Raw genomic sequence first — 22,355 nt, 5'->3', positions numbered from 1 at the left:
ATGATGGTTTTTGAGGCAAATAATCAGGCTCCTGGGTAAACAAGGTAATAGTGCTTCATCTGCAACAGAGGTGGAGAATTCATCTACTGTAGCGCTGCTGGCTGTGACTGTCTTACTGATGAAAGCAGCTTTTCACAGCCCCTCGAAACGTGCTGTGCTGTTTCACTTGTGACACTTCAAAGTATGTGATTGTGTGAAAATCCTGGAGTGAATTGTCTTTTCAAAATTTTAGATCAAAAGAGAAATACCAGAACATCAACAGGAAATAAAACATTTTTATTGAATATCTGTGTAATATGTATGTTATTTTAACGACAATTGGAAAACTCTACTGTGGGGAGTCACTACACAAAGTGAAACAAAATATAAACCACCTCATCAAAAATGAAGGTAAAATACGGCTAAAGTTGTCAGCTCGCGGGCCACGAGCGATATGGCAGGATAAAACACCCCAAACATTTCTACAAGATACAGAGAAAACCCACACAGAGAAACACTCAAGCAGGCAGTAAATATACACAAAGGCAACTAGGATCTTTCTACAGCATCAGATTCTAATACTTCACACAGCTTTGTCAGAAAGGTACATGTGGCTTCTTTGAGGATGAAAAATGTCATCTTGGTCACACGGCAGGTTCAGTCTCTGAGAATCATTGTACCTTACAAACCAGTTCTAGGGTGACGTTCAGTCTGGCAGTGTAGGAAGAGAAAGCATTAAGAATACCTTAACACAGTAAGTCAGTCCTGGCACTTTGAACCTGCAGCTATCCTGAATGAGTAACTGAAAGCTGGAGACCATGAAGCTCTTAGGCTGGAAAGCTGACTGTCTATTTCTTCTCTTTGGTGGGGTTTGGTCCTTAAGGATAAGATTTTAAAATATTCCAGCTTGATGCTTTGCATGTATGTGCCTGTTTCTATCAGAAAATGTCTCGCTTGTGTTTTTTCTATGTTTCATGTAAAAAAGAAAGAAAATGGATCTTGCTATTCTCACTTTTGGAGGTGGGGAGAGATACAGGCTTTTGTTCTCCTCCCAGTACTTTGCTGCTGCTTTTACCATCAAAGTACTGAAAACCAGGGATGCTTGGCCATCCCTGCACTGACCTGTGAGACTGTCACACCTCTCCCAGAAGCAGAGCCTTGAGGGAGGCTGTGGAATTCAGTTTGCAGTGCACAGTTCTCCGATTACATTCATCTTTGTTAGACACAGAAGACTGATAAGAACATTAATGGTTAATTCTCATGCCGCCCTCCAAAAGCAATAGCATTTCCACATTTCTAGGGTAATTTGCATTGCTGAAAATAATGACCTCTTCAAAGCATTATAAATATATTCACAGCTTGGAAAGATAAGCGAGGGGCCTCCCAGGACGGTACATGAGCTAGAGGTGATGCCCTGAATGACTTGATGAGATGGTGCAGCGGAGGTGCCATGCTGGGGAGCTGTAAGATGACTCTACGGGAAAGCAGCAGGGGCGAGGGCGCTTGGAAACGTAGAGTATTGCACAGAGCTTGACAAAATGCTGCGTGGTCAACCCATTCACTAGAGCATCCTTGTCCCCTGCATAGCTCTCCAGTTCTACATTGGTCCGTAACAACTGGAACTGCTTGTGCTATGCGTTCCTTCGGCAGTGCAGTAGAAGGGAATGGCAGTATTATTACAATATCACTACGGAATAAATTGATTGCTATCCACTGAGAAAACTACATTTCTAAGCACACACGGCAGTCACAGTGATACACAGAGCAGTCTTTCAAGACTCTTATGGAATGACTAATAGCTTCATAATAGTGCCATTTACTACATAATAACATTTAAAACATTTAAAAACTCCTCCTGAAACGAGCATCTAGTATACAGAAGAGGTTGCTTCAGTTTTCTAGAACTTGTTCTTTGTTTTCACTTTTTTTTTAAAGGACAAATTAAAACTTAAGTATAAATAGTATATAAAAGGTCACTAGCTGTTCTCTTTTGGCTTACTTTGAAGTGCATTTAGAACTATGGCTAAATTTTGTCATCTTCTGATGGGATTACAATACTGTCTGTTTACCATGAAACTATTTTGTATAATAAACTCACACGGCTGTGTCTAAAAAATATTCTGCATTCCTTCTAATCTGAGTTAGTATCATAAAATATTTTGTTACAAAGTCTAATGTGCAAACTCATTATAATGTGAAATTGTGGATGGAATTCACAGTATGCAAATTTTGTATAAAGGTGATAATGGAGAGCTACTCTTGTTTTCGTGGCAGCATTTTACTACTGCCGCATTTCCCTCTTCCCCCTCCCTGCACTTCTGCAGTGGTCTGTCTCTGTATGTTAGATGAAATTGTTGCCTCCTGTGGAACTGCTTCCTCAGCTTTGAATCTAAAGCCATTTCAGTCTGTTGTGTGTTTGCTTTGGAATATATACAAAAAAATTATATCCTGGCTTCTGGCTACATCTCCATGAGATCAACCATGGAACTGCTCAGATCATGCTAAGTTGCCTGTGAAAGAAGTCTACCCAATTGGATTTGACCCTCCAAGATTCACTGTGGACGTGAAGTGTGTTATTAGGATGGTCCAGTTGAAAGCTCAGATTTAAGTTGTCCTTTAAGATGTCAGTGTAACACTACTAGTGCCTTACAAGTTGGATATTTTTTTTTTCTGGAATGCAGACGATACAATAGTTACCCTATAATATAGTATCAGCTCTCCTATATCTCAGTCAATTTACATAATTTAAAATAGAACATCTTATTAAAAACATCTAGATATACACAGATTAGGAAACGCTTACAACATACAAATACACAAACTAGAAATAAATTCTCAGCATACTGATGTATATATACAACTGTGTGATACAATAAATAATTTCTGTCATGCTCTATCTACACATCATATTGCTTAAAAGAAGAGTAGATCTGGGGCGGGCAGTGGTGAAATGAAGCGCCTTTAAAAGGCTCTCTACATTTAAATTTGTGCAAATTAAAATGGGATTTTTAAAGTACAACTGATCTGTGTCAGAACACATGGCTGGAAATGAAAGGACCCATATTACTGAGGTATTTACAGATACTGGCTAAAGAGCACTATGTGGGCAAATGCAGAAAGGCTTCTTCGTCTTTTTCTTCTTCATAATTTAATTTAATTTAATTTAATTTAATTTGACTTAATTTAATTTACTTCTTGACTGCCAGCATGGCATCTACCTCCTCCTCGGGCTGTAGGGTGTGCCACTGTGCGATGGGCCGCCGGGGGTTGGCCAGCATGTCTGACCAGTGCCGCAGCTCCGCGCCGGTGCTGTTGTAGCCCACAAAGACCTTCCCGATGGCATCGTTCTTGCCAATCTTGTCATAGTCCAAAACAGTCACAACAATTTGCACTTTCTGTAGTGAGACAGAGAAAGAGCAGTGAGCGTGACAGTAAGGGGAAGGCTGGCAGGGATGAATGTGGGGACAGCCAGCCACGGAGAAGTCATGAAGGGGGAAGTGTCTGACAGCTGGAGTAGATTCTAGATTCCCCTAATGAGAGGCAAATTCAAACTTTTGTTTTTGCTCCTTGTGAGCCTTCCAAATAAAATCAGGTTTACCACCTCCCTGTTAGCTTGAAACTTGCCCCCTTGCACTGAATAGATTCATATGGAAATTGTTTTCCTTTAACAACTTACAGGTGAGTTAATTCAAAAGTTGTGCAATTTTACACACCCTTATTTTTTAAGTAAATAAGTTAACAACTAACATTCACAAATAGCTCTATGTTTGCAATGCAAATGTACTCCATTCTGTTAGTTGTTTTTCTACTTCTTAGCAACTCTGACCCATCCATCCAGTATGCTAGTCAGGTATTTTCAGATAAATTTAGAAAGCCCTTATGGTTACTACACACACGTGTTCTTGTCTCTATGCACATGTGAGCACTTGTGCCCATGTACAAGCATGTGTGTATACTGTGTATATTCTGTGTATTTACAGAGAAATCTAGGAAACAGGCTGGCTGCTTAAGGGAGCTGGAATGGATGCATAAACCCCTGGTGTGTCAGGGCTCTGACATGGGCACAGCCTACGACTGAGCTGATGCTGCAGTGCCACTTCTGTAGGAATGGTGACCTCTGGCAAACAGGGTTAAACAGGTCCCACATGGTTTGTGTGAGCCCATCTGTCACAGCTCGTAGACAATTTTCCATCCATTTAGGCTGGGGAACACTGGGAAGTGTTTGAGCCAGGCATTTATGTTTGTAGTTGTGTGCACATACACACAATTCCTCTCTTTCAGGTCTTTAATAATTGTCAGAAAAGCATAAACAGCTATGCCTTCAGTGGAGTGGTGTTCTCCTGTAACACCACTTGAGACTTTCACTCTTATTTTACAAAACTGTAAGCACTTCTCCTTATAGAGCTTTATTTTTAACAATGAGCATACAGTTCTTTTCCTGATTCCAGTGTCAGCTTCCTGAATAGAAGGAAGAATGCCCTGAAACACATTTCCAGAAAAAAATCCTCTATTCTCTAGAACGGGGCTTTTAAATTTAAAGCTTTAAGTATATCTACAATCTAGACCTCTTACTAGAATGATTAATATCAGGGCTTGTAATAGGATTATCTTTTAGAAGTAGCAAGACCAGGGTCATGAGGTTTATTTTATAAAGTCCATTTCCTTTCAGGACTGTACAGTTCACTGAGCCAGAGAAAGAGATGATTCCAGCAGGCACTTAAGTATTTATATAGTTGCTGATGACAAAAGTATAAATCAAACTCAAGATTTTCCCTCCCCTGAGCACTAGCAATAAAAGGCAATATTCTGAAGCAAGTATTTCTAGGTGCCAGAATTACATTTGTAAAAGTGAGTGTTGCTGTTTGCAATACACTCACTTTTAATGGTACCTCCCCAAATGAACAGTTATGTTTTACAATACATGGTACATTCACAGATGTAAAAAGTAAGCATGAGACTATTTTTTTGCACTACAAAAAAAAATGCTTGCCTGCTGTACCTAGAAGCTTGGGGATAGTTATTACTATTTTTTTTTTTTTAATGTTAATCATGAGACATAAATGAGCACGGTAAATGAAGGATCCTTTTCCTTGCTCTACAAAGACGTAAAGAACAGCCAGCTCAGATAATTAACTTGGAGATGATTCTCCCCTTGTGATCTCTGGACTAAACCTACAGAGAAATGTGAGCATCACTTTGCCTTTGTACCACATATTAAAGGAGCAGCTGCATGGCAAAACCCAAGAGGTGCTAGTAGAAAGAACTGCCTCTCCTAATAAACACTTGGATTAGCAGTTTCCATGGTGTGATTAAGCCCTTTGGACTGAGAGGGCCTGGAGACACTGCTGCCTACAGAGGCAGTCTGTTCTGCATGTGGCAAAACACGTGCCTGATCTGCCAGTAGCGACAGGATTTGACTTCCCTGTGGTGTTCTCCCATTACCCTTGAAGACATCACTTTATTCCTCTTAAGAGCCAGAACCCATAGTCACTGTAAAATTGTTGAAAATGTTAACGTTTGGCTCCTTTAAAATTACACAGATGTACTGCTATTGACCTGCTTTCCCTCCATGACCTCTCTTCGTTCTCCAACAATCAAGAAACTTGTATAACCATTATTTTTTGACAGTGAAAGTTTGCTTAATGACTTTTATATGAATAGCACAGGTCACAGTGACTCCTACCATAGTAAGTCTAAATAACATTTAAAATTAGTTTTCCTAATGATGAAATCACTTCAATATCCATCATGAAGTAGTCTAAATGTAGTCTTTTATAACTAACTCAAAATACATTGGTAAATGACCAAAGTCCATAATTGCAGATTTAAAATTGGGGCTATATAGTCAAGTGGATAGCTAAAAGGTAATTCTAATAAACTTATTTAAAAAAAGGCAAAAATTTAAACCTCTAAACCACAATACTTTAAAAATAAACTACATGCACATCAAAAAATTACTTTGAATTAGAAGGCAACATGGTCAAGTACCAAAAATGTGCCCTACCATGCCGAAGTTTTGATAGGGTAATTTGGAGGTAACCATTCCACCTCCTTAATCCTATCTCTATTTGGGAATAAGATAATCACTAGTATGTTATAAGTGGCCTAAGACTGCCACTTGATTTGATTAATCTCTTTTTGCCTCTGAGTCTTTGATCCTTGTTGTGAAATCTTCCACAAGCACACAGACCAGCTCTCATTAAAATCAACAGAAATTAGCCCCCACTGGATTTCCCACTTTTTGACTCCTAGAATCCATAGACACCTGTACATGCAGCAGGGCACGAAGAAATTCTAAATGGACCACTCATGCATCCAAGTCACTGCGCCCATGCTTCACCTTGTCTAGTTTTATTATTTTTGTTAGTGCCAAGTCAATGAAATGCAAGCTACTTGGAAGGTAGGCCTTGGCTCCTGGGCTGCTCTCCAGCCCAGTTGCTACCAAAATCCAAGATACACAATGTGAAAACCCATACCAAGCTCTCATCTAATGAAGAGAGGGCTCCAAGTTTTGTCCAAGCAATTTAAACACATTAAAAGTTTTAAACTACAAGTTTAAAAGCATGGCACCTAATTTATACTATGACCTCTCTTACAATCCACAGCATGTGTATTCCCAGATGTTTTAACTTATGGTCATTTAAACTGGAAGGCCCCTGAAAGGACCCTTTCCCCACTCAGCTGCACCCAGAAAAGCTGTTTTTTTAAAATTGCCTAACATCTCCACAGTCCTGGGGCTCCGTGGCCAGGTGAGAAGCCAGCCTGCAGTTCTTCTCCCACATGCCTCCTGAGATGGTTAAAAAAAAGCTTCTCTCTTGAGATAAAAGACAGTTAACATCAAAAAAAGTTAATTCTCTCTCATGAGAGATGGTTTGCCTCCCAGTAGCTCAAAGATAAGCGACTGAGTCCCTGAAAAAAATTACACAATGCTTTGTCCTGGTATTTTCCACTACTACTGCAGGTGACTTCCACCTCACTGTGCTGACTTCTGAAACTCTTAATTTTAGGTACTGAGCTCTGGGAGTAGCATCTGGACAACTGCTGGAGCTCTCCTGAGGAACTAAGAGAACAGGTACTGCAGTACTGACCCCTAAGATTCTCAAATGCCTTTTTCCAAGGGACATAGGAATCACTGAAAAAGTTTTCAAAGTGTAGTGAATAATTCCTGAAAAAAGCTGTGTATGAATTAGGTTTTTACTTTAAATGGTGGCTGCAGTGCTTTCAAAAAACAGGGCAAATAAATGCATAAGGAACACAAATTTATCTGATAATGCCAGTGTATTATTTTAAATATTTTAGGGAAAAATGTTATATATAGTTTTTCTTTTATCCCTACACCTTTTGGCTGGCACATTCCTTCACTATCTCCCTGTGGACTTTTTTTTTCCCCAAATCCATTTCTGTTAACAGAAAATGTCAGTTATGCATTTCTCACTGATGAATCAAAGCTTCCTAAGTACTTCACATTTTATCATTTCCCTCTTGAAGCAGTCACACTCATCTAATGTAGCACAGGGCTGGCACCTAGGTGCTAATGAAGGCATGCACATGTGATAATTAAGAAGATTCCTGTTAAATATTTATAAGGGCTGAGAAATGGAATGCAGAGGAAAGACAAAACACTGTTTGACATTACCTGAATTTGCTCGAATGGTACTTCAAAGCTGAAAGACTCATTGTAGTAGGGATTCAGAGTGTTCTTTTTAATTGTAGTCTTTTTCTTCTTCAGCCTCTTTCCATTCTGCATCAGATGGATCTTCACATAGGGATCTAAGCATTCAAGAGAAGAGGTAGAGCTAAGAAGGAGAGTTCAGTGTGTTTTCTACAAATTTTAATCCCATAGATATAGGAGTAGATTTAAAAAAAAAAAACCCAGAAACAAACAGACAACATTCACAGCTCATATTTAAACAAGTCCTTAATTTCTACTATAGAAAAACTCCTGTAGGATTGTGAAGTATTCCTGATGGGAAAAGGTACAAAGTATTTATTGCCTTGTCTCCTTAACATCATGAAGGTGGAGTAAATTCCACCTAACTTTGTTCCACAGCTTATTAACCATCCTGCAAGCATTTCCCAGCAATGGTTTGTGGGGTGGTTTTCCCAAGACCGGTGCCAAATGCACGCAGCAGGTACAGAGCTGGCATGGCCGGATGCTCTACAACCACCTGGCAACTATTCCCATCACTCCTTGGGCAGGTGTTGCGCCATGGTTTTCGTGTCCTCTGACCTCCCTGCTGAGCTGTGACTGACAGGGTCCAGCAGGGTCCAGCACTGCCTGGCAGGAAAGGACACTGTCCCTTCAATACCAGCCCTCTGCCTCAGTGCTGCACACAGCCAGAGTCCATGGGGGCCACGGTGCTGGTGTAAATTACAGATTGGCTTTGCCATTCTCTATTGAATTCCCAGTGTCATTTCAAATGGCTTCTGGTGGCAAAGGAACAGACCTCATTTGGTACCTAATCAGGTGTTCCTTGTGTGAGCAAAACTTTCCTGCACATTTCAGCGCTGATGAGGTATCTTGGTGATGGTAATTTCAATGGAAGCTTTGCCTGCTTAAAAGAACAGCACCTTTGAGTGAGTCCTTTTACGAGAGCCATGTGGCTGTCTGGAGAGTGAACTAACACTCTTCCATGGAGCTGGTAATTAGAAGTACCCTCACTGAGTTCAGCTATTTTTCTGTTTAGGCTTACCCTGAAGCAAAATTTGAGGCATCTCAAGCTCATATATTTCAACAGCCTGTATGGTACTGTCACCAAAATTTGGGTAGGTACCTCCCTGGCTTTAGGCAGCTGAACTTTGATGTAGATCAAGGCAAGCTTCCCTTGAGTGAGCTGGCAGGAGGTATATAAAATGTTGCCAGACATTAAGTCACCTGCAGCATAAATAGGGAAACTGAATAAGGCAAACTATCAAAGAGAGGGCTTCTCCTTTCCCTCCTGAGAAAAGCCTAGGGCTACAGAATAAGGACAAATGAACACTCCACTTAATATGAGAAAACCATGTTTTATGATCCTGTAATGAAATTAATTTTTGGAAGAGTAATTGCACTCTTCTACAGTCAAAATATGCCTTTCTCTGGAAGACCTGGGTGTTCAGGACAATTAAGCTACTGGAGTCACTTGATCACAGTCTACAGTTCCTCTGAAGGAAATCTAATTTTGGTAGTAGATTCTTCGAGACAGCAGACAAGGGTATAAAAAGATCCAGTGGCTGTGAGAAGGAATTTGGAAAATTCTAACTTAGGAATAGGCACATATTTTAGAAGTAAGATGGAAACAGCTGGAGTAGCTTCTCCAATGGTGAACTTTCTGTTACAGAGGGTTAAGACGCCTTCTCCCTTAAAAGACTCAAAGTTCAAACAGAAATTGAATCGGGGTAGGTTTATGCTTCAGGCAAGATGGGATTGTAAGGGTTCCTTGTGGCTGCACAATTTATGAATCAAGGAGTATCATGTGAAGAGCAAAATGCTAGCAAAAAGCCAACAGAGGTCTATTTCTTTTTCAATACTGAGTTCAACATCACTGCACACAAGGTTTTGAAGATGGAAAGGAGGTGAATCTGGAATTCTTCAACATAAGCTGGTACTTGAGAAAAGCTCATCACTTTCCCTGATGCCCCATGCAAAATGCAAAATGATTTGTGCTAACTTCAAAATGATGGTTTAGGTATACCTAATACATACTAAGAAAGTTTAGTAGTCAATGAGTCAGTAGTAAAGTGTTAAGAAATGAGAATGAGGTAAGATGCTGTAAAAATATAATTTGAGTCACCAGACTGGAAGGCTAAACAGTACAGTAATATGTTGTTATTAAGGGTATTAGAACAAAATAATTTATTAAAATAAATGCAGGTGATATAAGCCAGTTCTTTGCTGATCTGTGCCTTTGCACAGACAATATACACAGGTTTGATGATTATTCATATGTCCTTAAGGAACTGTACAGTAAGATTTATAAAGGGATGCAGAAATATTCCTATATTGATAATAAAATCCATATTTTGGAGAAGAATATTTTAAAACTAAAAATCAATGTATATGAATGCTTCTACATCTGTGAATACATTCTCTTTAAATTATTTGCTTCAAGTGACTTTCTATAGTTTCTATCTTCGTGCTTGTATTACAACAAAACCTGACCTAGACAACTCACAGCAATGGGATAAGACCCACAAGACGCATTTCTGTGGTTTCTTTTTCATGTCCTGATCAGTTTCTTCTGTTTGTCAGTCTAGGGAATTGAGTTAGGCTCAAATGCCAGTTGTTTAGAGAAAAGACCCAGTGGTGCCACTGCAGTGTAGAACTGAGTGGCAGACGTACCAAGTGGAGCACAGAATGGGGCATAACACGGTAAAAGAATCCAATTTTCTTTCATCTGAGGGTAGAATTGTCATGCTAATCCAAACAAAATTTAACTGAAACCATGTTCCTTCTTTTCTTGTTCCACAGGAAAGTATTATGTAAGTCTACTCATCACAAACATTTAAAATCAGAACAGGGTGTCCAGCTTAAGTAAGTGGGCCATTAAAGGTTTTGGCTGAGTTTATCCTCATTGGATGGTATATCCACTTCCTTGTTTCTGAAGTATCCTGATCCTAACTAATTCTCCCCTCTCCTCATTCTTCTGTGTCCCATACTTGAGCCCCTCCACCACTGCACTATCTTCAGTTACATTCTCCCATGTTCCACAGCGTTAGCTCCCCCAACTCCCCAGTAATCTGTTTGCTTGCACGCTACACAAAAATCCTGATACCTAAGCACAGACTTTCTTGTGACTTCATGAATAAATCTCTGAAAGAGACAAATACTCTTCCACTAAGTAACAGAAGCTGAACTGCTTGGAATCAATTAGTGGAAGAAGGGATGATAATCAAGAGAAAGCAGAACCTCTGGGAAGTGCCAGTCTCCAGTGATTTTTGTGAGATAAGGCTTAGAGCTAATGGAAACGTCTTTCCTCTCTACTTGCAACATAACCTCAGTGCTGGCCCCATTAGTCATTCTGAGTAATACTTTAACATGTAAATAGTCTCACTGAAGAACAGAGACTAGTAAGGATGACAGAACTGATATTACAGCCCTGCAATGATAAATTGCCTGTTAAATGCCTAGCCTGGTCATAAAGGGCAATGCCAATGAAAATAAGTATTTCTTTTTATGTACCCTGGATAGTTATCTCATTCCAGAGTAAATATCTATCTTTAGTTAAATAGATTGCACCCCAGAATATTAATTTCTCTCCATAGGTAAACATCACTGTATTTTTAGCCAGTTTGATTCCTTTCAAGTAAACAGGGATATAGAATCACATTACATCCCTGGGTATCCCTGGATGGATCACGCTCATCTATCTGCAGGAAAAGATGTTGCACCCAGATGTCCCTCTGCTGAAGGAGAAAGAATAGCTTTGTGTCCCTTGCTTAATAATCCATTTTAACCAGTGTATGGGACTAAATAAAATGGTGTGATTTATTCCCTCATTAACAGTCTAGCCAAGAGTGCTAAAACGATGTCCAGTTCACAACTAATTGTGCATTGTGGCTCTCACAGTAATGTCTCAGTGGTGGCTGGCTGAACTGCTTTTAAACCATGGAGAGGACAAGCTGACACATTTTGTTTTCCTGAAGTTTGCAGTAAGATGCCAATACATTATTTAATAAGTAATCGATATGGTATGTAATACCAAGATTTCTACTGTAATCTGGACCATGAGGCATAGATTTATAGATATTTATACATATATGTATACATACACACACACACAACTGGAACTCTCTTAAAATAATGACTACTTACAAATATGTTGTAGACAAGATGCACTTAGTTGGTTAAGAGATTTTACAAAAGAAAACCTTAAAAGGAAAAAGTACTACAACTCAAAAGAAGAAAATTGGCAAGACAATATGTCAGGAAAAGGTACAATTTGAGAACGGCTGTTTTTCAAGGGTTTTCAAGGTGAAAAATGTTAGAGGGGTAAGTAGCTAATGAAAAATCATTTTCCACATAGGTAGAAGAGAATTCAGCAAGCAAATTTCCATTTCTATGGATCTTCAGAAAAAAAGCATCATTGGAATGGTTTTACTACAATGGCTTGTTCTGAATGCAAACAGAAGGACAGTGCCCATCTTTTTTTAAATAACATGGAGGCTTCTGAAATCTAATCATAATATGAAAAGTAAAGCACCTAGAAGATGATAAATTTGAAAAATGCCACAGAGATAGCACTGAAATTGATTGTGTGTGCAGTTACAGTCCCAAGGCTGTGGGCAGGGGGAGCTTAATGGTTTAAAGAAAAAAAATCCCACGCAGGTCTGTGCAGAGAGATCAGAGAAAACCCTCTACAAGCTTTGAGAAAGCCTAACATGATTAACAGGAAAAAACATGAGCCAGAACAAACTAGTCACAGATACACCTGAATAGTTTCATATGACAAAACACTGTAATAAAATGTTCTCAACTAAAATGTAGAAATGGTGAAGAACTACGGTGCCAGAACTGCCTCCAGCTGTATTTTTGTCTTCAAAATGTTCAGGATAACTGGGTGCTCATTAGCACGTGTTTTTTCCCATCAGAAGAAAATTTATGCACAATCCATGCCAAAGCTCAACATCACTGACATTTAGAGCAAAAGTGTCAGCAGACAGTGGAGTTTCCATTCCAGGAAGCAGAATGAATTAATGAAGAGCTTGGAAATTGATTCAAGAAGTAAAGAAAATGAGGTTTGGAAATGCAGCTTTACAAATAGCTGTGCAAATGCAGTTAGGACAGAGGTGGCATGCAGGGTGCATTGTTGGTTCCAGGCTAAAGAGCCACTCTCATCCTGCAACACAGCAGCACGGTGGAAAGCCAAGGGAAGACCAAGCCAGGGGCTTAGACCAGAGCTGGAGCAGGGTCAATAGTGCATCCTTAACCTGTTCCCCTTTTGTGCAAACAAGCTTCAGGTGAAATTCTCTGGGCAGGCAGTGGGGAGAGCAGCCATTTAATACAGGGAACAACCTTATCTTCCACAGAGACTGTATCTGGGATGGAGGCTGGCAGCACCGGCAGTACCTGCATGCCTCTGGAGAGAAGCAGCAGCACAGGCCAGAGCTGGGCTATGGAAAGCAGCAGGGCTCTAAGAGCAAAGAAAAACAGGAAGAACTTTGCTGGGAGTTCCCACAGATTTGCCAATTTTTCCCAAGAACCATGGGACATGCTCCCTCTGTGGGCATATAAACCCTTCCTCCCGAGGGACGGGACAATTCACACGATGCCTGGCATCCAGGCCATGGATAATTTCCCCTGACTTTTTTCTCTTCTGTTCATTCATGTTTCAATGAGAGTGGACAAAAAAAATCTCTGAAATAACGAGTTTAGAATGATACTGGATTTTCTCAGCTAGTATTTTTTCATATTAATGGAAAGCTTTGAATGGGAAGGAAAGCCAAAAGGGGAAAAAACAATATATGGTACAATGACTAAGAAGAAGCACAAATATCTTCTAGACTGCATAAAAATTATAGTTTCTATTCACTGACACAAGCAATTGCGCCTTCTATCCTTCCTCCGCAAATGAACAAATTAAATTTAGGACATAATTTTTAAGGAGCAGCTAATGTCCCAAGAGAAATATTGGAAAACACTCTCACATTGGAAACAGTTCTGTTGGCATAAACAATATTGTTTGTAAGGTTTTTTAAATCTGATTTCCTTAAAAATACGACTTTTAAAAAAAGTTGATTTGCTACGTAATGTCCATTCTTCAGCTAATGCTGATATTTTGTTACTCTCATCACACTTTCCATAACCCACCACGCTGTGTGTTACTCGATGTTATGGGCCTAGTCTTTATCAGCAGCCAGGACTTGAGAGGTGAGTAGCAAAAGGTTATTTGCTGTAGGTTCCTGTGCAGTGTCTATGCCAGCCCTGACCCCAGCAAAACACATTTTAAAATCCCTTTTACTAAGGGGGCTGAGGATTGAGTGGTGGTGACTCTCCCAACACCAGCCAGCAGGTGCTGGCCATGGATGGGGCTGAGAAGCTGCACGCAGTCCAGATGGGCTGTCAGAATGGCCATGAGAGCTGTCAACAGTTTAACCCTAAAAAGCTCCTATCACACTTGCCAGGGTCTGTCTGTGCCACGGAGAGGTGCCCCAGAGCCAGTGCACACACACACACACAAAGCCCATGCCCATCACGCTACTTTGGGCTCGTGTGTCGCAGTGTAACAGGTGAGTTTGGATTACACATTTCCACCAGCATCTTTAAAAAAAGATACTGTAAGACTGGGTAATTTATAAATGTAAACACTTTTAATTTCATATTCAGTAATATTAGACAGATTCTCATAGGAATAATGGAGTCCAAGAATCCATTTATAGTGGATAAGAAGGGGTTGATATTTATAAAAGTAACAATAGCCTGCCTAGAATGAAGAGAGTTAAATGGAGAGTGTAGCAAAGCAGTCTCAAAATAACAACTCTTCGCTGGTGTGCAATTATAAGAACGTCAAGTTGCTATTGAAATGCTGAATTCAGAGAACCAGGGGGCTTTGGGAAGAAGGAGGTGCTGTAAGACTGTCAGCCAGCCAACGATTCCCTCACCCAAGAATCCCAAACTGAGGTTGCTGAACATGTAGAGCTGACAGTGGAAAGAGAAATGTTCATAGTGGCCTAAGGGCTATTCAGCCAGCCCATGAGTGTGCAATTCCACCCACAGTGCTTCCAACTGGAACACAACAACAAATGTTACAGTGCCAGATGGGGAAAGTAGCTGAAAATGGGAGGAAAAAAAAAAGAAAAAAAAGGCAAAAGTCTTATTTAAAATCAGCACAAATTAATGCTTGTGAATTTATGATTAAGTTTACTGCCCGAGGAAGGACAGCTGATCTGTCTGTTGTATCCAAGGTGTTAATTTCAGCACAGTTACACACAGGCAAAAAAAATATTTTCATAAAGCACAACAAATGTAGGTTGAACCAACAGGAAAATGCACCTTGAGTTTTGGGTAAACACAGAATACTCTTGTGGAAAAGCAACGCAACTCAACCAAGCACCTTGTAAATGTGATTACATGGAAACTACATGCATCAAAGCAGTAAACCTTGTTCCCCTGTACTTGCACCAAAAGGGGAGGAACTGACTGCTCATGAAGCTTGAATGTAGCGAGGAGGGGGAGAGACCATGGCATTGTAAAATTTTAACACAGTGGAGAAGGGCACCTGCAATCCTAGATAACAAATAAAGAAATAAAAATGCATATTGCAATAGCATGCTTGTATACAAGTAGGAAGAATACAACAGCTGCTAAGATGAAGTAGGTATTTATATAAAATACTGGGAAGGTATTAATTTGAGTTGCTGATACAGGCAGACTCTCCACGACAGGAATCCAGACTGGAACCAAAGCAAGCCTGGCAATACCTCAGGCAGCAAATTCCAGCAGACTGCTGAGTTAGAATTTAGGTAATGCCTTTTGATGATGTAGAGAAAGAAAAAAATGAAATTGATGGCAGTGAAAATACCAGAAGATAATACATAGAGGCTTAGAGAGATTCGAAAGACTGTCCTCAAGTGAACTGGGGAGGAGGGAAGGGGGAATACACATGGACAGCCAGAAGAGTGAAGAGAGAATCAGAAGCACAGATTACAGAACACCCCAAACAACCCAAGTTAAGAAGCAGTTCTTGTGGGATGTCTTAGCTGAAAACAACAGGGCACATAATGATGTTCTGCACCGGGCTGTCAGTGAGTGCCTTGAAGCCCGTGAGAGCTGGGCTGGTTTGGGGGCAGAGCTGCCCCAGCTCACTGAGGCACACACTGCTGAGTGAAGGCCTGTTTTTGTTATTTCCCTGTGCCCAGAACCCCAGCCATCACAAAGACCCCAAGCCCCAAATCCTACAGCTGTGAGGCAAAATAAGTCCTAACCTCAAACTTCACTGAGGACAGATAGGCATTCCAGTATTACTGGGTAATAAAGAAAACCACGTCTGAGTGAGTGTCAGTATTCATTCCAAGGAATTCCTCAACCCTGAAACACAGAGAAAGTCTGTCAAAAACACAAGATGGTCTAACTAGCATATTAGCAATTTACTGTAGCATTGAATACAGCAAGAATAGCATTGAATATAGCAAGAATAGACATTTGTAGTCCCAACTGTCCAAGACAACATTGCCACAGAAATGTTTTATAGCTTCACTGACAGTCAGCATGGCACTACTGTGCCGTGATTGTCTTTACATGGAAAGAAGTGAATATACCCTGCTAAGGGGTAATCTGTACTCTTCCACAGAGGGTTAGAAGCAACACATTCAAAACCAGGCAAAGCCAGTTATAAAGGCTGTCTCAGGTCAAAACCACCAATGGTCATATTGCTTAACCAATTTTCTTCAAATGCAGCAAACCCAGTTATGTCCCTGTATTCCAGCCACACCCTCACAGGCCAAAAAAACATTAGGCGAGCTGGGAGGAGAAGGAGAGGATAGAAAAAAAAGAAAAGCAAAGCAGCAGGGAGTTTTATCTACCTGTGATCGAAAGGGTAGGAAACACTCAATTACCTTAGCTCATACAAATGAGTCACCAGAAAAATGCAAGCCATTATACCACAAAATAATTCTGATGCTTTTAATAAAAATCTAGCCCTGCCACTTTGTAAACAGCTTCTCCCACCCGGGTAAGCTTTCAGTCCCAGACAATGTGAAGGAGACGTGTCTTTTTATTTATTCTGATGATTAAACTAGAAATAGCATAGAACTAATACTGCAGGAATGCTGCAGTAAAAAAGGCATAGAAAAATAATGTTACAACATCAGGGTAAAGCACCCTGATCTGAACTCTTCACAGCTGAGAAACCAGCCATAGTTATGCTTTATCAAGATTGATATTTATTTTAAGAGCATATAAAGACTTTCAAACTACATTTCATTTATCAGTGGCTACATGTATAAAAGGATTTCATCAGTATCCAGTCCTCAGTCTCAACTTGAAATAATACTCAGTACTTTTTCTACCAGCGAAGTTTATATAAATCCTAGTTCTCATTTTGTTTTCATTATTTTGCTGTTGGATTTGAGCTTCAAGGAAAAAAACCATAAATGGAAGGAAGAAGGTACATGAATGCAGTCTTGCTTTTAGCCTACAAAACATGCATTAAGAATTATTTGGAGAAAACAGGCAACAGCTCTCTTTCCCCTCCTATTCCTGCCTCCCAACACATCCAGTGTCTGTTAAGTGGGATTTTGAGAATTCATACAGACTATTTGTGGCACCTAATTTTAGCGTGACTTAGGGGATCTAACTCTTTACTGCCTCAACACACAGACCACCCATCCCATATATGAAACCTAAGGCAATACAGTTAGGGTTTTTTTTAACCTCTTTTAATACAGAGGCTAGAAGAAACCTTTCCCTATTTCCTACTCAGAGCCATGGTTATCTGATGGGTTTCCTGGCAGTGAGAAGACTCCTAGAACACTGCAAGGCAAGAAATGCATCTGCTGAGGGAGTGGAAAGGGCTATTCTGCATTATGCTTCCCAATATCGTTGGGAAAACCTGTTTTGTTTTGGATTAAATTTAACCACAGTAAGAAAAAAAGAGATCAAAGCAGATTTTATTGGGATGGGAATATCTTTGTCTTAATCCCATCATGAGAAGTTACAAGATAGGCTAAATTTGTCAGCAATTTCAACTGAGCTCAGCTAAATTACATCTGTTTTTCAAACATGACAGCTCAGTGAAAACCTATTTTTTAGAATCCCCAAACCCCCCAGGTTTTAGAAGCCTGAAGGTCAGATTTTTAACTTGAGTACTTGCAGAGGAAAGGCTGGGAGGCTGCACGCCTGCTCACATTCCTGTCGATTGCGCATAATGAGAAGCAGTGACCTGAAACTTAAGGCAAATCTTTGGACAAGAGTAACATTGAGATTATGTTTACTGAAGAGTCATGGAAGTGCTGAAGTCCTTGGGAGAACAAACTGTTTACTTTGTTTTTTAACTCCAGACAAGTTACAAGAAAGAACAAAATGAGGAGTTATTTAAGAGCTAAGATTCAAGGAAAAGAACAAGTGTTCAAGGCCAACACCATCTGCACAGGAACACTCTGCTGCTGAGAACATTAGTCCTGCTATAAGACAAGAGGACGAATAACTTGAAAAATGGTGCCATCAGGTGAAAGGTGGAAGCATTTATAATACAACCAATAGCTCATGTCCCAAATTCTTCTTCAAATTGCCCCAGTCAGTTAATGGCACAAATGAATATTTGACTGACATGTTCACCACTGATTCTACACCACTTTAGTTTAATAGTCAGTCCAACAACCTTTCAGAAATCCAAGGGTGCATGATAGTTTTCAGCTCAGATACCTGCAACAAATTTCTACAGCAGACAGCCAATTTGGTACAAAAGTGCTGGAGTGTGCCTCGCTGACAAACCAGATTGAATCTGGGCAGCTCAGCATATTTCTGCCTGCTGCTCCATTGAACAAGATCTTGATGCAGTCTAGTCAGTGGATCATGATCTGTAACAAAATCAAATAACTCAAATCCAAAAAGCATATATGAATTTCTGAAACCCTTGGGCTCTTCAGAATTGAAAGAAGGAGTATTTGAAAAGACAAGCTTGAGTCTTTTAGTGGTTACTAGATGAGGAGGAGGATGCTAGAGGAGGGAAACTGCTGTTTTTATTTGTAATCAATAAATGGAAACCATAGTAAAGTGGATGGCGCTTCTTCCAAGCCAAGGTAGTACTCACTGTATAAAACAGAGAACATAAATTATTTCAGTAAAACTAAGCTCACAAAAAAGTACTCTTTTCAAGCTGCACTCATCAAAGTTACAATAGATTTTCAGAAGTATCAAGTACTTGTAGATTCTCTGTTTTCAAAGGCACCTAGCTCCTGTTAAAAATCACTGGTATGAAGATGAAGCAATCAATTCCCCTGGAATCCCAGGCTTCAGCTTTCCTCTGGAAACTCCTATTGAACATTTCTCTGCATTAGTCAGTATCTAGGTGACAATAGGCTTTTTTTTTTTTTTTTGCTTGTGAACAAAGACAGTCAAGACATTCACTCAGCAGCAATAAGAAATAATTTAAATTCTTTCTGTTTACTGTATATGCCACAAATGGCAATCAGCAAGCAGTGATATTAAACTTGTGGGTTTCAGATAGACAAAACATTCTCCTATTAAAAATGAAGATCAAAACATTGAAAAGAATGTACTAAGGAGAACTGAGATTTTAAGTTAAAAAAGGGCCCCATTTAACAAACAATAAACCTGCTTTTCTGATACTTTTAGGAGAGAAGGAGAGAAAGGGGGAGAGAGAGGGAGTGCCTCCGGTTAGCTTGCCATTAGCACAAAGGAAAACAATTGCAGGGCTTAGTGAGGATTGAGCTTTAACAAATACTTATCACAAAGTAATGTCACTGCACACTATTGTTCTGTATTTGGAATGAAATTAATTTCCAACTCCACATTAACCTTTTAGAGATCCTGCTTGGTAGAAGAATTTAATCCTTTGGATTTTGGTATGTCACCAACAAAGGCCATTTCTAAATTTGGTGTGTTTGATAAGACTATTACCTGAAGAACTTTTATTAAAGGGAAAAAAAAATCAGTTTATTAACAGTGGGTATTTCAAACCACTGAAAAGTTTAGTGTTGAATCAAATAGGCAAGAAAAACAAAATAAAATCTAGGTAACCCTAAGTTTTTTTTCAATTCTTGTAACATATTATTCTTCTGTCCTATTATTAATCCACTGATACTGTGACAGCATGCTCTCGAGCCATACACTAACATAAAAAACATTATTGTGATGAAGTAAATATTTTCTAAACTTTGTGAAAAACAGGCCTTCCAATGTGACCAAGAAAGACCATTCAGCTGGGTGATGGGAAACAATCTGTAGCCTTACCATGAAGTAAGGGAAAAGTGGTGATTTAGACAGTAGCAAAAGCAGGAATTTCAGCACATGTGGGGAAGCCCATTTTCTGGTCCTTATTAGTATTAATGCAACAACTGTCTTTGTTTGCCTCTGCAGGACTCTCTCCCTGCTGCATTCCAGGAGCTGAGAGGAGCCCTCTGGAAGTCAGACAAAATCTGCTGTCGCTACCATATTAGGAATCAAACCGAGTAGCAAAAGCCTCCGGCTGAGCGGAGATAAATCAGCAGGGAACGCGTTTGCCTCCCAGCCAAATGAGTAAAGCCAAGTGATTGAGGAAACAAAGTAAATAACAATTAAAAAAAAAATCCTGAGCAGTAGGAGTGACTGATTCCTTTTTACTTTTATCATGCTTCTTACTGAAGTATTGGTCCAAACCAGATTTACAGATATGAGCACACCCTGTTCCCTATATTTCTTTATTGCTGTGGAGTGAAATAATCCCAAGATGCATATCAGTGATCAGCTTCAAATGTTTTTAACACATTCTTTTTGGCTGGAAAGACAGCATTAGACCTCAGTGGAATTTAAATTGCTCTTGACACAAATTTTGGTTTACAGCCAATCTGGTCCTTCCACCAAGATTTCCCCTAATCACAGACACAGTCACTCTTCCACTTGTGATCAGCCTTGCTGTAGTCCATAGAAAATCTCACCTGAAATACAATGTTTGCTAATGATTCAGCTCTTTCTAGAGGCAGAACAGAGGACTTGCTTTTACATTTTGTATATGTGCACGGATCTATTCTGAGCATTCCCTATTAGAGAAGGTCTATAAGGTAACTAATCTATTATGGCATTGGCAAAGAGATGCAATTCCATGTAGGTGTGATTGAAATCTATAGATTTTGTACCTGCTGTGTGTGAATGAGAGTTAGATCTGCAAGGCATGCCAGTTCATAGCCTGTAAAGGTGGGAAAGTTTTACTTTGCATGGCATGGAGTCCAAACTCAGCACGATGAACTGTCCTATGAAAAGATCTCTGTCTCTACTCTCTGCACTGCAGCTGCTGTGAGATAGTGGATGCTCACAAGATGCAGGCACTGCAGATGCCATCCCAAAAAAGAGGAAGGACTGCTGTGCCTGTACCCATGTGCCAGCCCCACATAGAGGCTGATGTGCCATATCCCCTCCTGCTCCTCAGCAGCCCAAAGCACACCCATCCCACCTCCTCTCATACTGCACAAGTACACACCCCACTGCAGGTCAGGAGGCTTAAAAAATCATGGTATAGGTAAGTTCAGGTTTCTATTTTGAACTCCAGAGAATATTTCTTCTTAGTACATTATTTCACAGAAGGAAAACAGTCTGAAGAGTAAGAAAATGTAACAAGATGGATACATTGTTAAGCCATTGTTAAACAACACCAGCATTTCAGCCTTGGTAACCTTGCACGTCACTTGTGATTGCTGTCTTTGGTTGCAATGGGTAGGAAACTGTCACATACACACATTTTTCTAATCATCAGCTATTATGCTCCCATGGCAACCCTTTTCTCACCCAACCAAAATAAATGGGGTGGTCTCCCCACAGATCCTAATGCAAAGTGCTGCACAAATAGTGGCAGAAATAATATTTTGCCCATGGAAATATTACCACCTCTTTTGAGAGGAAGGTGGTTGCTGAAAGGTGGTAGGCTAACAATAAAAAAGAAGATTGCATGTATTGCCTTGCATTCATTCAGGGAAAGAAAATTGGTAGGATTCTGTCAACCAGCAGGTTGTCTCGGTAAAAATAAAAATAAGCAGTGGCTGAGGGAATGCAGAAATAACATGGTACCCATGGCTTCCTACAGTTTTTGAGACAAGAAGAAAGCTTCAGCTTCTTAATTATACAGTGCTCACCCTCTAGCATATTGATTTCATTGTTATATTTTCTCCTTTCTTGGTAAGACGCTGTGGTTGAATGCTGTTGTCAGCCCTAGTGTGTTGTTTTTCAGAAAGCCTGTCTTAACTGCTCAAATATCCAAGGACTATATCAACATTAGCAAATAAAAACTGCGTATAACACAGCTGAAGATGCACCAATATACTTGTATTCACCCTCAAAATCCAAGAAGGTAAAGCAGAAGCTTATGGGTCCTGACATCAGCCAGTGGTATAAGACTATAAATATTCACAGAGTGTCACACCAGTAAGCATTTGTCACCAGTGGGAGCCTGGAAACTGAACTCAGGGGCCTGGGAGAGCCCTCTGGCTGAAGGTAAATTCAGGCTGATTCACTAAAAGGCATTGTGCTGGCACCCAGAGGATGGAATTGGATAGTTCAGCCTACAATCACCTTGCTGCTAATTTGAGTTCATTTTTCTTTTTTATCCGGAGTCAACAAGGAGGTTGCATCCCATTTTCTCAGTTATGTTTGTGTCTGATAAGAAATTCTGGTGTGCTGGAGAGAAGTTTAAGGGCAATAGAGAATGCTGGGGTTTGAAGCTCTGTCTGCTTCCATTTCAAGTTATGGT

The 22,355-nt window shown here is 40.0% G+C and overlaps 1 protein-coding gene across 1 annotated transcript in view; it reads right to left on the bottom strand.

The window, feature by feature from the left end:
• Positions 1-257: 257 nt before the first annotated feature.
• The window catches only part of SYT1 (synaptotagmin 1), a 212,648-nt gene continuing 190,550 nt past the window's right edge, over positions 258-22,355 (bottom strand). The window contains exons 8-9 of the mRNA XM_041465580.1: positions 7,616-7,749; positions 258-3,374 (exon numbers count right to left, since the gene is read on the bottom strand). Coding sequence (XP_041321514.1) covers positions 3,168-3,374; positions 7,616-7,749 — 341 coding nt within the window. The 3' untranslated portion in view covers positions 258-3,167. The remainder of the gene's footprint in view (positions 3,375-7,615; positions 7,750-22,355) is intronic.

This window comes from Pyrgilauda ruficollis, unplaced genomic scaffold, assembly GCF_017590135.1.
Source record: "Pyrgilauda ruficollis isolate IOZ18807 unplaced genomic scaffold, ASM1759013v1 scaffold19, whole genome shotgun sequence".
NCBI classification, from domain to species: Eukaryota; Metazoa; Chordata; class Aves; order Passeriformes; family Passeridae; genus Pyrgilauda; species Pyrgilauda ruficollis.
The sequence above is the reverse complement of the archived record's forward strand: the minus strand, read 5'-3'. Positions and strand labels throughout refer to the sequence as shown.